Here is a 16,737-nt window from a genome sequence, read left to right on the forward strand (position 1 = left end):
GGCTTGGGGTCAAAAGAACTAGGTCATAGTAGCTGCATTACAACACTCACTTCATGATATCTTGCCCTTCTAAAGCAACTTAACAAAGTTTCAGTGAATGTGAGTGTAGTTATGGGTTTTGATCTAATGGGAGGAGGAGTCTCTACTGAGAGTTTGAGATAAAGAAAATTTCTCTATAACTAGCGCATCATTTTTTTTAATTCTCTTAGAAGATAGTGCCTCAAATATAATAAGTATTGATGTTATACCTTACACAGGTTATGAAGATGAACCGTATGGAGAGACGCAATCACACTGCAGTGACCAAGATGACAGAATTTATTCTCATGGGGATCACAGACAACCCTCAACTGCAGGCACCACTCTTTGGAATCTTCCTCATCATATACTTGGTCACAGTGATGGGCAATCTGGGCATTGTTATCTTGACCCATTTGGACTCCAAGCTACATACCCCCATGTACTTTTTCCTTAGACACTTGTCGATTACTGACCTTGGTTACTCCACTGTCATTGGCCCAAAAATGATGGTAAATTTTGTTGTCCACAAAAATACCATTTCCTACAATTGGTGTGCCACTCAGCTAGCATTCTTTGAGATTTTCATCATCACTGAACTGTTTATTCTATCAGCAATGGCCTATGATCGCTACGTAGCCATCTGTAAACCCCTTCTCTATGTGGTCATCATGGCAGAGAAAGTACGTTGGGTGCTGGTACTTACTTCCTATCTCTACAGCACGTTTGTGTCACTATTTCTTACAACTAAGCTATTTACACTGTCCTTCTGTGGCTCCAACATCATCCATTATTTTTACTGTGACTGTCTCCCTCTGATATCCATGCTCTGTTCTGACACACATGAATTAGAACTGATCATTTTGATCTTCTCTGGCTGCAATTTGCTCTCCTCTCTCTTGATTGTTCTCATATCCTACATGTTCATTCTTGTGGCCATTCTCAGAATGAATTCAGTGGAGGGGAGGTACAAAGCCTTCTCCACCTGTAGCTCCCATCTGACAGTGGTGGTCGTGTTCTATGGGACATTATTGTTTATTTACCTGCAACCCAAATCCAGCCATACTTTTGATATTGATAAAATGGCTTCTGTGTTTTACACCCTGGTGATCCCTATGCTGAATCCATTGATCTACAGCCTGAGGAACAGAGAAGTAAAAGATGCTCTAAAGAGAACGTTAACTAATCAATTCAAAATTTCCACTTAATATCTTAATATTCAGTTGCACAATAGGGTGCAACAATCTTAGTTTAATACTCTGTTAAACCAATTATAGCATCAAAAAGTAGAAATAGTTTGCCTGCTTAAGTTTTCCTCCCTTTCTGGACAAAACATTTCATCTTATATCTTCTCAGCCTCAATGGAATAGATACTGTAGCCAGTTTATATAAGCCCCAAGTGATTTTCACAATAATATTAGAACCTATATTATTTATAAGTAAGATAAATCATCCCAAATTTTTGATTTGAACTTAGACTTGTAGAGGTAGGGGAAAAAAGTCTTACATACTTAAAATGGAGCAAAATTAATTAGAATATTAGTAACAGATATTTTATAGCAATCATTGGGTATTAAAGTTAAATTAGAATGGACCATGGAGCATATGTAGGCTAGGCAGGTGGCAAGAAACTAAGTAAATATGTGTTTATAACATAACATACAAAGATTGTTTTAAAAATCTAGGCTCAGTAGAAAATAAAGCATGCTACCTCAGAATAAGGTTTTCAATCAAACATAAATTAATATTTTATATCTCAAAAATAGAGTGGGAACTTTGCAGGATTTTTGATTAGGGCCCAGTAGAAAAACATTGGCTAATTCCATGCCCTCTTTGATAGATTCTCACACTAGAGCAAAGTTTAGTTTATGACAGCCTCTTGATAAGCTGATTTAGGATTGGCAACTTCAGGATAAATGTCTTATTTGGTCATGTACTGTAGTAGTATCAATATTTTGAATAATCTATATCAGTGATAACCCAGATTGAGGAGAACAGATATACTGAAGGGTTAATTGCATTTGCATTCCTGACTCTTGTCTCTTTCATGGGCCTGTATACACAGTGACATGAACTCTGTGCTAACAGATGCTTCATTCAGATTGTGTGGTCTCACTCAGCCAATAAATGGATTTCGTATATCTTAGTATTCTCCTACTTGCTTAACAGCATTCTTTTATAGATTTTAAAAATATGCATGTTTTCCCAGTTGTGTTTTTTTCAATCCAAACTAGTATGGAAAGTAAAACCTGTGAGGAATTGAATCAGAAAATGAACCAGAGCAATTTTATTCCACACCCATTCATTTTATTTTCCTCTTTAACTATATTGTATTTTGCTTTATCTAAAACATAAATTGAACAAAATAACAGTAACATAAAGTTGCACTATCCAATCATATCAAACTTGTTTTACCGTGATACCTTCAGGCCCTGCCCCTAAGCATATTTATGGTTATAAATAAATTTTATTTTCTAGAGTGGTATTTCATATTATACTACATAGACCTCACTCTTTGGCTTTGTATATTTTCCCTTAACAAATAGTATAATTTATATACCTTTCTACAATCCACAAGTTAAATGATATTAATAGTATTCTCTAATATCATCCATAAAGAAAGGGCTTAACAACCATATGATATCATGTTCCCTGCAACTTTTTCCTCCTTGAGAAGTCATCAGCAGCAGGATTTTTCTTAGCCAATAAACTTTACATTTTTATTTCATTTTTAATATTAGCATACAACTCTGGAGATTAGAACAATCACTTTGTATTTATCCATTCTTTGACAGACATTTGCTTGTTTGAAGCTTTTTTTATTTTTTATTTTTGGCCACCACAAAGAAATACTGTAATAAATAGCCTTATGCTTATAAAATGATGTAGTGGTGTTTTTTATTTCTAAAATAAATGTGCTTGTGTTCTTCCATATTCTAATAATGTGCTGTGGGGAAAATGTTTTGCATACATACATAATAATTTGAAATATTGAAGAAAACACAGAGGAAAAATGCTATGCATTGTGCTATTTTTCCAAGGAGTGTTCCTTTTTTCATTTTCCATGAGAGGAGACAAACATTTATTTACATATCATTTTTACTGTGTGATGGTAAAATTGCAAAATGCAATAATAGGTGTGTAATATCAGCTATTTGATATTATAGAAACAATATGAATGGTTCTCAAACATTCCCTTCTTTTTTACAGAAAGTTTATAACATTCCAGACCTCACTGGACAGTGCCACTGTCACTAATAGCGATGCAATACATATTCTCGTTATAATTATAATGAGGAGTAGTTGAGAAATACTGGTGCCAACCTATGTGGAAATCTTTCTAGCATGTATACATTCTCAACTTCTTCCCACAGTCAGAACCTTTAGTTTTCTTTGGTTTGTTTTCACTCTATGTCTAATTAATGGCTTGATACACCAAAAGCTTTTACATAGAAAATTGAAATATATTCGAATTAACATTTAAATGACAATAGTTGCAAAGACCAAATAATAGGATTGCATAAACTCAACCTCCAATTATTTCTAAAAGTCCTTGAGGCTGATTTCCTACATGGGCTTTGCAATGGATTTCTTCAATTCTTATCCCAAGGCTTCTTTATTCAGACACCAAGACGTACTCTTTCTTGAAGGAATTTTCTCACAAACACAAATTATTTTGCATGGAATAGGCAGTGATTCCAGACTTAAGATTGGAAAGAGTTAACAGAAGAAGCACTATCTATTTTACTATTTTATCCTAGGCATCCAAGTGGTTCATTTTAAATTTAACACCATAGGGTTGAGTCCAAGGCACAACTTTTAATAAGGCTCATTTTTTAAGTAAGGCATCAAATTTTAATATGAATTTTAATATCTGCTGCCAAAAGTGACTTCTCAAAGTGGACAGGTCTAAACCTAGCCTCATAGTGCACAGTCGAGGTCCCCCATGTCTGGCTTTTTGTCTACTTCTATACAGTACAGAAAAGATTCAGAATAGCCAAGACAATCTTGTAAAAGAATAAAGTTGGATAACACAATACAGATTTCGAGACTGACTATAAAACCACAGTACTCAAGATAATACAGCATTTTATAAAGATAGGTAAATAGATTAGTGGAACAGAATAAAGAGTCCAAAATACATGTACATATGCATATTCAATTGATTAGTCATTAAGAAGCCTCAATAACATAATGAGATTCAGGATATATATAAATATCCCCTACAAGTGAATAAAGGCAACCTAATAAAAACAGGAAAAAAGATGCGAAAAGATTCTTCACAGAATAAATATTAATGGTCAATAAGCACATGACACAGAGACCAACATCTTTAATTATCAGGGAAATGAAATTATAGTTACAATGAGATGTTACTTCCTATCCACTAGTTTTGGTAAAATTAAAAATATTCCATTAGCAAGTACCAAGTATCAAGTTGGTAAGAAGTTATCAGTTAATATTTTCATGTCCTAAAATGATCATATATTGCTGATTGGCATGTGCAATGGTACTTTACTTTGGAAAATATTAACTTTAATAAAGTTAATTCATGACTGCCATATATTCCAGGAATTCCCCTTCTGAATATTTACCCAGGAGGAATGAAAACATGTCCAGAGAAATATGTGTATATTTATTTTACTAATAGCTTTATTCAACATAGTACAAAATGGAAATATTTCTACTGTTCATCAACAAATAAAAAGATAAATCGTGATATGTTCTTAAAATAGAATGCTAGCCAGCAACAAAATGACATGAGCTACAAATCCATGCAGCATCATGGATGAATTTCAGGAGCATTAACCAGACACACACACAGTATTATTCCTTTACCATGAAGCCCTAGAACAGGTAAACTAAAATACGGTGATGGAAATCACATCAATTGTTGCTTGGGAAAATAGAATGGGGACGTTTACTCCAAGGGGACATCAAGTAGTATTTTGGGGTGATGAAAATACACTCTTAACTAGGAGATGAAATAACAGTTTTCAAAATGCCATCCATGCACATATGGCATTTTATTATATGTAAATTATTGCTGTTTTAACTGAAAGCAACATAATATGTCCAGTTTATTTTTTCGGCTTATTGAGTTATAACTGGCAAATAAAAACTGTATAGATTTAAGGTGTATGACATGAAGTTTCAAGCTAATTTACACATCCATCACCTCACATAGTTCTCTGTTTTGTGTATATGTGGTGGGAACATTTAAAACCTGCTCCGTCAGCACATTTCAAGTGTACAATACAGCATTATTAACTATAATCACCAAGCTGGACATTAGACTTCCAGACCTTGTTCATCTCGCATGACTTAAACATTGTACTCTTTGATCAAAACCTCCAAATTGTTCTCGCCTTACAGCCTCTGGCAACCACCATTCTACTCTCTGTTTCTATGAGTTTGAATTTCTTAGATTCTACATAAATGTGAACCATGTAGTAAAATATGACCCTTTTAAGGATATTTTTGGTTTGTCTCTCAGAATCTTCCCTCATATTTCTATATGATTCCTATAAACAAAATTTCAAAAGGATATAGGCCAGGTGCAGTGGCTCACACCTGTAATTCTAGTACTCTGGGAGGCCTAGGCAGGAGGATCGCTTGAGGTCAGGAGTTGGAGACCAGCCTGAGCAAGAGTGAGACCCCATCTGCACTAAAAATAGAAAAAATTAGCCAGGCATGGTGGCGCATGCCTGTAGTCCCAACTGCTTGGGAGGCTGAGGCAGGAAGGATGGCTTGAGCCCAGAAGTTTGAGGTTGCTGTGAGCTAGGCTGATGCTATAGCACTGTGGCCCAGGTGACAAAGCAAGACTCTATCTCAAAAAATATATATATATGTATAATAATATACTAAATGTATGTCTAAATTTACTTAATAAATGTCCAAATCATGCATTTAGCTTCTAGTATTTTACTACACTGAATAATAATCTCATAAAGATTTTATTTATATATTTTAATAATTTGTATTACTTATGCTGAACAGATTTCCAGAATCTGGTTTTCCACCCACTGGAGGTATTGATCTTTTCAACTGTTTTGGGATCTCTAGTGAGAGGTTTAGAATAATTATGTTTCTCAGTTCATGTCACATTACCATTACTGAGTTGGCTTTCTTATTTATTTTTCAGTCTCCTTTGTTATGGGCTGAATTCTGTCCACTCCCAAATTCATAAGTTGAAGCCCTAACCCCCAGTCCCTCAGAATGTATTTGAAAATAGACCCTTTACAGAGGCAGTAAGTTAAACTGGGGTCATTAATTGGGCCCTAATCCAATAAAATTAGTGTCCTTAGAAGCAGAGGAGAATAGGACAGAGGGAGATGCACCAGGCCCGTACACAGGCCCAGACCCCGGGCCAACCATGTGAGGACACAGTGAGAAGGCAGCCATCTGACAGCCAAGGGAAGATGCCTCAGGAAAAACCAAACTGGCTCACACCTTGATCTTGGACTTCTAGCCTCCAGAACTGTGAGAAAATAAATTTCCACTGTGTAAGCCATGCAGCCTATGTGGTAATTTGCTACGGCAGTCCTCAAGTGTTAACATCCACATTTAATGTGAATCTTTTTGTTGTTTTGTGCTCTTACAAAATATACTATACTTTTCCATGTGGGTGAATTTGTACTTTATATAAATGTCATCACACTATATACCTCCCCTTTCAGCTTTAATTTAGGCCTATAGGGGAAGACCTTGCGAGCTGCAAAGATGACTTAATCCCTAACGAAGAGAATTTACCCAAGGCATGTTCCTTTGTAAATAATTCTATTAGGCATTGCATGCATAAAAATATATATACCTAAAATATTCAGTATTTAAAATAATGCATTTATCCATCAGGAAATTTATAGACACATTCAATACAACATTAAATACTCTGACTCTTCTCCAGTGGTTGTCCTCTACGTTTTCCCAACTGAAATGCAACCATAAGGACAAGAGTAAAATAATAATTTTAGTACATGAAGATTGTTCCTTGGAGAACACATCCTTTTTTTAATATCCATTTAATTTCTTTAAATAATGACTTGGCCAATTTTGTACTGTGTGATACAGTTTGTTCTAATTTGACTGCTAGATCTCACATATTTCATTTTTGCTATAATGAATCTCTGAAGGGAAATAAGTTACTTTAAAAGAAACATTTTAACCACTGTGTCCCTCAGGTGTCATGGAATTGAACTCACTTCAATGATACAGGCTCAGTCTCCCACAAAGAAGACTCTCAGAGGTTCTTGTCAAATTCCTGGAGGGAGGGCTTGTCAAGGAACCAATCCCAGGTGGCATCCCTCCCAAGGATGTAAAAGGCCACGTGCATACCCTAGATTACCTAAACTCAGAGTTAGGGTCTCAAAGGTTTACAGAACCTCATTGACTACTACTGCCACATCCAAGTAGAGACTCTCACTAAGAACTTGAAGCAGATTCCTCATTAGAGGTGGGTACAATATATTGTTATACAATGGTGTTTAAGGGATCCCAAAGCATACTTTAAAATGATGCACTTCATCTTCATTTTGCAAGACAATGGGAATTTCATATAACCAAATAATACAATGCTTAAGCTAAAGATTGTTTTAAAGATTCAAATTGCTTTCAGGAATATAGGGTATCAAATAAGACAAAGCTATTTATGTTTTTAAATTAAAACTGGCATCATTATGTCTCATGTATTTAAGTTTGTTTATTCCTCACTGAGATTTTTTATAACATTGTCTTATTTTTGCAACGTTATCTACAATGAAAATTTTATGTTTCAGAGGATATTCTGTGAAATATAGCTGGATACACAGCTACCCAAAGTGTAAATGATGTCCCATTTTAAGAATATAAATATAGATTACAATTGTCTCAGAAAAAAATATTAATTAAACCTGATAACTTACAGGCAAATATACATACATATGCATATGTGTATATATGTAAGCATAATATGCAATAGGTGTAATAATGGAACATGTTTAAGCTATCTATCTTGCAGTAAATAAATCTGCAAATATTTTAGTTAAGAAAGTATCAGAAAGAATGGTTTCCATGAAGAAGGCTTCCATTTGAGGAGAGGTACTTGCATAATCAGGCATAATACTTTACGAAACTCAGAATGATAGACTCTTGGTGTGATAGGACACAATTTTGTCTATGTTATTAAGGAAAAAATGAAACCGAGAAAGAAAATATGCATATTCTAGGTTGTTCTTGGTTGAAATTACCTAAAAAAGAATGTACAAAAAAAGGTTTTCTTTCTTTTTCCTGTACAATAAATTTTATAATAAAAAAGAATGCAAAGTACATGGAAACTATTTCTAAAGTACACTATTTAAAGATTAATACTGTTAACCATTAGTTCCAAAACAGTGGTGCTATTAATAATTTAAAGTTAATTCACTGTTCTTCTACCACCCAAGTTAATCATTACTATAATATTATTAAAAAGATTGATCATGCCTAGAGAATGAGGCACAACATTCTTAAATACTACAAAACTCAAATTTGTTGGCTCCACTTCACAGTACGCTCATTTCTGTTTTGTGTTTGATGGGGCCACTGCTACAAATGCTGGGCAAACTTCATTCAGAGATGCTATCTTTCACAAAAATATGGAGTAATTTCAGAAGAATCAATATGTGTAAGGACACAGAGGGTCAGAGATAAAACATACTATTAATGTACACTTGGTAGGGGTAGCCTGATCACAAAACTAATATGGACTTGATTGTGAAATGTATTAAAAATGCTGCAAAAGCTTATTTTCATTATTCTAGAAACTGCTCATATCGCACACCTTAATAATTCAAAAAGCATTAATGACTGGCATTTCGACCTGTCGATCTGAGAGAATCATCACACAGTGACCAGGAAGGATACAATAGTCAATGGCAGAGTTATTGAAGACTTGACCTAAGGAAGTAGAAGAGGAAGATGTATAGGATGGGAAATTATTCATAGAAATCAGCAAATAATGAAATCTGAAGCTATGAAAGAGAATATTAGAGAATGAATATGATGTTCGTGTTTAAAATGATTGCTTTTAAGGTTTAAATACCACATTTTCAAATAAAGCATAAAGCTAGTAATATACTAGGTTTCAGCAGAATCAGAGTTAGCTGATAAAATTTGGAAGCATTAACTCTGGCTGATAGTTGATATGTCTGCCAAGGGAGACGTGGAGAGACTGAAGGCTGAAGATAGAAAATTAAAACCTGCAAAGCCAGAGAAGGCAAGGTAGGAAAAGGGCATGGCATGCTTTTTATGCCAGAGGAGCATTTTCAACATATTCACCCTTGCCTGGGATCCTGGAATATTCTTCCTGTCATTCATTAAATGGGTAGTTCCTTCTGCAAACTTTAGGTTCTAATTCAAATTTCAACTTCTCAGAAAGTCCTACCCTTAACATCCTATGTGAAAATATTCTTCCAGGTTATCCTAATGTGTCTTCTTGTTTAATTTACTTATCATACTTATTGTTATCTGAAATTATCTTGTTTACCCGACTCTTGACCAGATTTTTGTCTCTTCCCTATCATTAGAAAAGCAGGTCCATGAGGTGAGGGATAAGTAATTTATCTGAAGCCTGAATATTGCTTATCACAGAGTAGGAAATCAATAGCTATGTGGTAAATAATTAAATCAGCAGATGGTTTTAAAAAACCAAGAAAGAGAATGATGCATAGTGTCAGAAAGAATTAGGAATTATTTTTTTCTTATTTCTTTGATTCTATTTACATTGTCACTTCATTTGGTTTTTTTTATAGAGAATAATTTTGTATTGTTCTTCCTATTTTTTCCTATGTAGAATGAGTGAAAATGTCCACAGCTTTAGAAATTTACTAGTCAGGCATTTATAATGATAGAATCTTAACTTCTCAGCATTTAACTCCAAATTTTTAGATAAGGGACAGGGACAGGATTTCTTTGGGCCAGACAGATGCTGAACATTGGAATTATCAATTATTACTACAAAGAAACTGTAATTGTCTTCCTTAGGGGCAGATTATCATCCTTTAACTAACAATATGTAAGAAAACATTAAGCCATATTAAAATAGTATGTAGATTTATGGAAATATGTGCATTGTAATTATCACAGAAACGCTAAGCAATAAAAATGTTTATTTTTATTACAATATGGAAAAATATCAAAAATGTGAAAAACATAAATAAAAAGATCAACTAAACCTAAGACAAGATAGATTTTGTAAGCTACAAAAATATTATAAAATTTTATAAAAAATATAATTAAAATACAATAGGAAAACTATGAGCAACTGCACAAACTCACAGAGTCAGAAGAAAAAAACCATAGAGAAGGAAGGCATAGGAAGTATATTCCATTAAAGCACAATATCAAAGAGTTGAAAAAATGATAAAATTTTCAGTGATATTATTTAATTGAAAGCAAAAAAGAGAATCACTAAACTGAAAAAAAAAAAAAAAACCTGAGGGTATATCTCCATGTATTTTTATCTGAGTTAATAAAATAAAAATTAAAAATGTAGTTAACACACATCTATGTTAGAATGTACAAGTTTAATGTACATCTAATAGACATTATACAAGGATAGAATAAAAAAATGGAGCAGGATAGTACCAGAATCATCTATTCTTAAGAAAAGCTAACAAGTCTCAGATTAAGAAATCACAAGGAGCCTTTGGATTACTTGCAGGCATAATATAACTCAAGCTTTTCTCACGCTCAATGCAAAAGACTTAAAATATAAATCATGGCATCAAGTTTTTGCAAGCTAAGAACATATTCATAATTCAATAAGATTGTGAAAGCTAAATCCTGTAAACAGGACCATCTATTTGAGCCAACACATTTTAATTTTCCATAATTGCTCTTTCTGTCTCCCAAAGGATTACAAACTTTACTTACTAGATCTAGAACCTTGAGTTTAATAACTGAGCTAGCTTAATGCATAATTCAAGGAAATATTTCTTAGGAAATGCCCTTGCCATCTAATGCCAGTCCTAGAAAATAATTCCTTAAAGTCTGTAAACACTGATTCTTTTCTTGCCCAAACAGATGAATTCCCAAACTCCTACATGACTCCTGAAAATTTCACCCAGGTCACTGAGTTTATTCTCACAGGTGTCTCAGACCGTCCAGAGCTCCAGATTCCCCTCTTCCTCGTCTTCCTGGTGATCTACGGGCTGACTGTGGCAGGGAACCTGGGCATCATCACCCTCACCAGTGTTGACTCTCGACTTCAAACCCCCATGTATTTTTTCCTGCGACATTTGGCCATCATCAACCTTGGCAACTCTACTGTCATTGCCCCTAAAATGCTGATCAATTTTCTAGTAAAGAAAAAAACGACCTTGTACTATGAATGTGCCACCCAACTGGGAGGGTTCCTGCTTTTCATCGTATCAGAGGTGATCATGCTAGCAGTGATGGCCTATGACCGCTATGTGGCCATTTGTAATCCCCTACTCTACATGGTGGTGGTATCTCGCAAGATCTGCCTCCTGCTGGTTTCCCTCACATACCTCTATGGCTTTTCTACAGCTGTTGTGGTTTCATCTTGTGTATTTTCTGTGTCTTATTGCTCTTCTAATGTAATCAACCATTTTTACTGTGATAATGTGCCTCTGTTAGCATTGTCCTGCTCTGATACTTACCTTCCACAAACAGTAGTCTTTATATCTACAGCTACAAACTTGTTTTCTTCCATGATTACAGTGCTTGTGTCTTATTTCAACATAGTTTTGTCCATTCTAAGGATCCGTTCATCAGAAGGAAGGAAAAAAGCCTTTTCCACCTGTGGTTCACATATGATGGCTGTCACAGTTTTCTATGGGACACTGCTATTCATGTATTTGCAGCCTAAAACTAAGCACTCCTTAGATACTGATAAAATGGCTTCTGTGTTTTACACACTGGTGATCCCTATGCTGAATCCCTTGATCTACAGCCTGCGGAATAAGGATGTGAAGGTGGCCTTAAAGAAATTTATGGCAAATCCAGGTTCTTCCTGTAAGTTAATGTAATTTTTGATGTTATAGCTAAACGAAGAATTAGTTAAGATATACAGCTTTTATATATCAGAAAGTAAAGGTCAGATGGCTGACTTATAGGTTTATAAGTTATCCTGAAAATTAAGAGCGAGGATTTGGGGATTTTAGGATTTTTTAAATTTTTGCATTTAAAAATAAACGTAAGCTCTTTGAGTTATGAAATTAGTATAGCAAAAAAAGATTATCACCCATTTTGACCAGGAGTAAGTAGGTAAACAGTCTGAAAAATAAAATATTTTCAGAAACCAAGAAAAATGTTTTTGAAAATTTAAATAAGTTAATGAATCAAAAAAAATGTGACAAGAGAATTGTAATTGATGTTTTTTATTGTTTGATATCCCTTTTTGTTTCTTGCTTGGTATTGTTGGGTATAGTGGATCAATGCATCTGGAAAAAATGTTATTTATACATGGTTGTAATCCCTTTTTACAACTGAGTTACTAAAATTGAAATGATAATTATATTAAAAATAAAACTCCCCATTTCTTAACATTGTTTTAATGATGAAATGTATACTACCAATTAATTTATACTCTGAATGCTAACCAGAGGAAGATTTAAATATTTTATTCCACTTAATATAATTTATTCAATTTTTAAAGGAGAGACACAGAGTACAATAATGGACACACTTTCATGGTGGATTTAATTTAAAAATCTAGTAGATTTTGTAAAGGCTTTTTTATTTCTCCTTACTCTAAGTATTATTCTTCTTTAGTGTGTAAAGTAAATGATCTGTATTGTGATATTATTAGATGTTAACAATCCAAGTTCATGAAAGTTTCTTACATCATTAGAGAAAAATTTAGTTTGTTTTGTAAAATTTAATTGGGTTTTCTAATAGTTCTCTATCAGTGAGTGTACAACTAAATCTCTTATACAACTCTGACTATAAACACTCTCATGTTTATTCTAGCATTATTTACAATCAAGTTATGAAATCAACCTAAATATCCTTCAACAGATGAATGGACACATAAAATGTTGTACATACACACAGTGGAATACTATTCAGTTATAAAAATAACATCCTGTCATTTGCTACAACATGGACAAATGTGGAAGACCTCATATTACCTGAAGTAAACCAGGCACAGAATGTCAAATATTGCATGATCTCATTCATATGTAGAAACTAATATTGATTTCATAGAAATAGAGAGTAGAATGGTGGTTACTAAAGGCTGGGGTGGTTAGAAGAGAAGAGGGTTGGGAGATATTGCTCAAAGGATACATATTTACTTTTATATAAGAAGAAGAAGAAAGGATTCATTGTAAAACATGGTGACGAAAGTTAATGATGATATATTGTATTGAAAAATGCTAAGAAAGTGGACGTTAAGCATTCTCTCTACAAAAGTGATAACTATATGATGTAATGCATGTGATAATTAGCTATATTTTATCATTCCAAAACGTATACATACTTTAAAGCATCATGTTGCGTATAATCAATGCATACAATTATATATGACAATTTAAAAATTAAATATAAAAAAAGAAATGTAAGTCTACAAGACAAAATTGAATTCAAAGATGTGGAAAAGTTATAATTGGGGTATGCTCAGCTTTACCTTAGAGTGGACATATTCAATACAATTTTTATGCCAATCTTTCTTTCCCTTAGTGAGAGAATGAAAAACAGAAGAAAGCTATTTTATGTATGTTGAGATATTAAGTTAACATTACTTTACCTCAGTCTCACATTTACTCCCAGTTTCTTTCTTGTGTTATACTGTGATTTAATACACATGTTATCACACACACACACACACACACACACACTTTAACTTACCAGGATATTACAAAATATCTATTCAATATATTTTTGACAACTTCAGTCTCTTGGATTATTTTCTAGTTAGATTTTCTATTGAAATGTGAAATATGTGTGACCATGTATATGACCATTTGCTACAGAACAAAATTTGTTCCACCAAATTAACTATATTAAGATATTAAGATGGTTCCTGATGGCAGTTTTTGAATTTAGAAAGATGAGCTAGAAGATCATAAAATTGTAGGTAAAGAGGACATATGAAATCTAATAGATTCAACTAGGGCACTTATGCACTGATGGTAGCTTTTTAATTAAATTTTCAATTCAAAAGAATTAAATACTGTAACCATTTCTTAATTTAAAATCATTGTTTAGTGTGATAAGTTAATGGAAGGCTATTTATACGTGTGCATGTAATCATGCTGGGCATTTCTAATGATGGAGAACAATTACCCTTCTTTGAAATTAATTTACTGAAAATGTTTGGACTCTACAGTAGCCATGTACCTGGTATTATGAAGAATATCCCAGAAAATACTTGATTTTATTAGACCCTAAAGTAGAGAAAGAACATTAAAACACTTTGTGTATAATACTCAAGTTGTATCTGTGTTTCTTTTTAAAATTTTGTGTTGTATAAAATCACAATGTCATAAGTACAAGTTTATTTGGATAAAATATCTGAAGATTAAGAAGTATTTCTAATTCTTCAGGTATTTCTTCATAAAAGTGTTGATTAAATATTCCCCTAACTTGTCTGTTTTATAATGCCTCTCTCCTATGGATCAGGGCACTTGGATTTCATTTACTACTTTCAGTTATTACTCACCCTTTTTTTTTTTTTTTTTTTTTTTGAGACAGAGTCTCACTCTGTTGCCCAGGCTAGAGTGAGTGCCGTGGCGTCAGCCTAGCTCACAGCAACCTCAAACTCCTGAGCTCAAGCGATCCTCCTGTCTCAGCCTCCCGAGTAGCTGGGACTACAGGCATGCGCCACCATGCCCAGCTAATTTTTTCTATATATATTTTTAGCTGTCCATATAATTTCTTTCTATTTTTGGTAGAGATGGGGTCTCGCTCTTGCTCAGGCTGGTCTCGAACTCCTGAGCTCAAACGATCCGCCCACCTCGGCCTCCCAGAGTGCTAGGATTACAGGCGTGAGCCACCGCGCCCGGCCATTACTCACCCTTAAAACAAAAGTTTCATGTGTTAAATAAAAAGACAATGCCTACAGTAATTAAATGATACATTGTGAATTTACCACAGTATCTTTGAATGTTTATGCACCACTATTACTATTGTAAATAGAAAAAGGTGGCTGTATAAATTGATTATTTGTTAAAGGAAATGAGAATTTAGAACTAAGAAGGAGCATCTTATTACACTACTAATCCAAAGAGAATGGATAAACAAATTATAGTGAATCCATACAGTGGAAGAATATTCAACAATAAAAGCCAGTGACCTATCAAAGAAACTGATGAAACTCAAATGTATATTGGTAAGGCAAAGTAGCCAGGCTGAAAAGTCTACGTTGTTCGATTTATGTGACAGTATGTAAAAGAAAAACCTATAGAGATGGCAAACAGATCAGTGGTTTTCAGAGTTTTTAGGGAGGAGGGATGGAAGGGACAGGTTAAATAAGTGAAGCACATGGGAATTTTTCCTGTAGGAAAACTATTCAGTATGATATGACATTATAATGGTGGATATGTGACATGTGCCTTTTCCAAATACTCAAAAAGCTTTAAAGGGCAAAGAGTCAATGTTAATAAAAGCAAGCTTTAAAATAAATTATTTAAGAGGTTGGTGGAACCTGCAAAGGAATGCAGAATGTGACAAAACAATCTATTGTATTAAAAATGTATGAAAAAATTTTCCTGAAAGGGGTAGAGGAAAATGTGTTCAACTAAGTAACATTGAAAAGAATGGAGTGTGTTAAACTAAAGGCAACAAAAGGAGTTACACATAGCACGCTACTGTGCTACAAAGTTGTTTCTCATAAGAATATGGTTTAATAATTCCAAAACCCTTACACATTTACACTGGAATTGAACAGTTACATAAATGAATGGCAGGCGGTTGGTGCCGGATTTCACACTGTTGGTGTAGGAAGTTATAGATAAGCAAGGAGAGGAATCTAGAGTGACCCATGTAATAATGGATTAGTGTTGAAGAAGGAATAAACTCATGTTCTGCTTAATATAGACGCAGAGGGTTACAAATAGCAGTAGTTGTAGCTATGTATACATATGATATAAACATGAGTTAGCATATACATGTCTGTCTCCTTGATCTGTCAGCTGAGAAGGCCTAGAACATGCGGGCAATGCAATGGCAATAAACAGGCTTAGAAACCAAACAATAGTTTCTAATTGCTTCTTCAATAAAAGGAACCAGGGCTCTTTTGAGAGTTGACTGGGACAGTGTGGGAAATTTGTATGATATCTCCATAATATATTACAGTGTAAGAAATTAAGGCAGTGCTAAAACAAAACAAGAGAGATAAAGATGAGAGAGAGAGAGATAAAAGGAAAGAAAGCTGGAAGAAAGAAAGCGAGAGAGAAAAACAATGATGGTTGTACATCAAAATAACAGGGGCCAAGGGAAAGTGCTTCCAATAAAAGAAGGAAAAATGTGAGCAACAAAATGAATAATGTACAATATTAAAATGCACTTATTATCCCAATTATAAAATGAATTTGCATACCTTACTGATAGAAGTGAATGAATAAATTTTAAATAAGGGAAAACAAATGTCCCATACAAAAGAATTCTCAATAATTTATGTAAATATCCTGCCTTCAAGGAGGTAGAACATAACTTCCCACTCCCTATGTGTGAGCTGCACATGGTTATTTCAATAGCTTTTCAGCAGAGAAACCTGGCAAACACTATTTCAACCAG

At 33.9% G+C, this 16,737-nt stretch overlaps 2 protein-coding genes across 2 annotated transcripts; both read left to right on the top strand.

Annotated features, from left to right (window-relative positions):
* The first annotated feature begins 266 nt into the window (after positions 1 to 266).
* Positions 267 to 1,226, top strand: LOC138384479 (olfactory receptor 8K1). The gene has a single exon (XM_069469986.1). The coding sequence runs from the start codon at positions 267 to 269 to the stop codon at positions 1,224 to 1,226; it is 960 nt and encodes a 319-aa protein (XP_069326087.1).
* Positions 1,227 to 11,078: 9,852 nt separating this feature from the next.
* LOC138384480 (olfactory receptor 8J3-like) lies at positions 11,079 to 12,026 on the top strand. Its single transcript, XM_069469987.1, has one exon. It carries the CDS (start codon positions 11,079 to 11,081, stop codon positions 12,024 to 12,026), a length of 948 nt encoding a protein of 315 aa, XP_069326088.1.
* The last annotated feature ends 4,711 nt before the right edge of the window (positions 12,027 to 16,737 follow it).

This window comes from Eulemur rufifrons, chromosome 6 (assembly GCF_041146395.1).
Source record: "Eulemur rufifrons isolate Redbay chromosome 6, OSU_ERuf_1, whole genome shotgun sequence".
Lineage (NCBI taxonomy): Eukaryota > Metazoa > Chordata > Mammalia > Primates > Lemuridae > Eulemur > Eulemur rufifrons.

What these genes read in the sequence shown, in the direction of transcription:
- LOC138384479 (XM_069469986.1), top strand. Translation starts at nt 267, where the DNA reads ATGAACCGTATGGAGAGACGCAATCACACTGCAGTGACCAAGATGACA.
- LOC138384480 (XM_069469987.1), top strand. Translation starts at nt 11,079, where the DNA reads ATGACTCCTGAAAATTTCACCCAGGTCACTGAGTTTATTCTCACAGGT.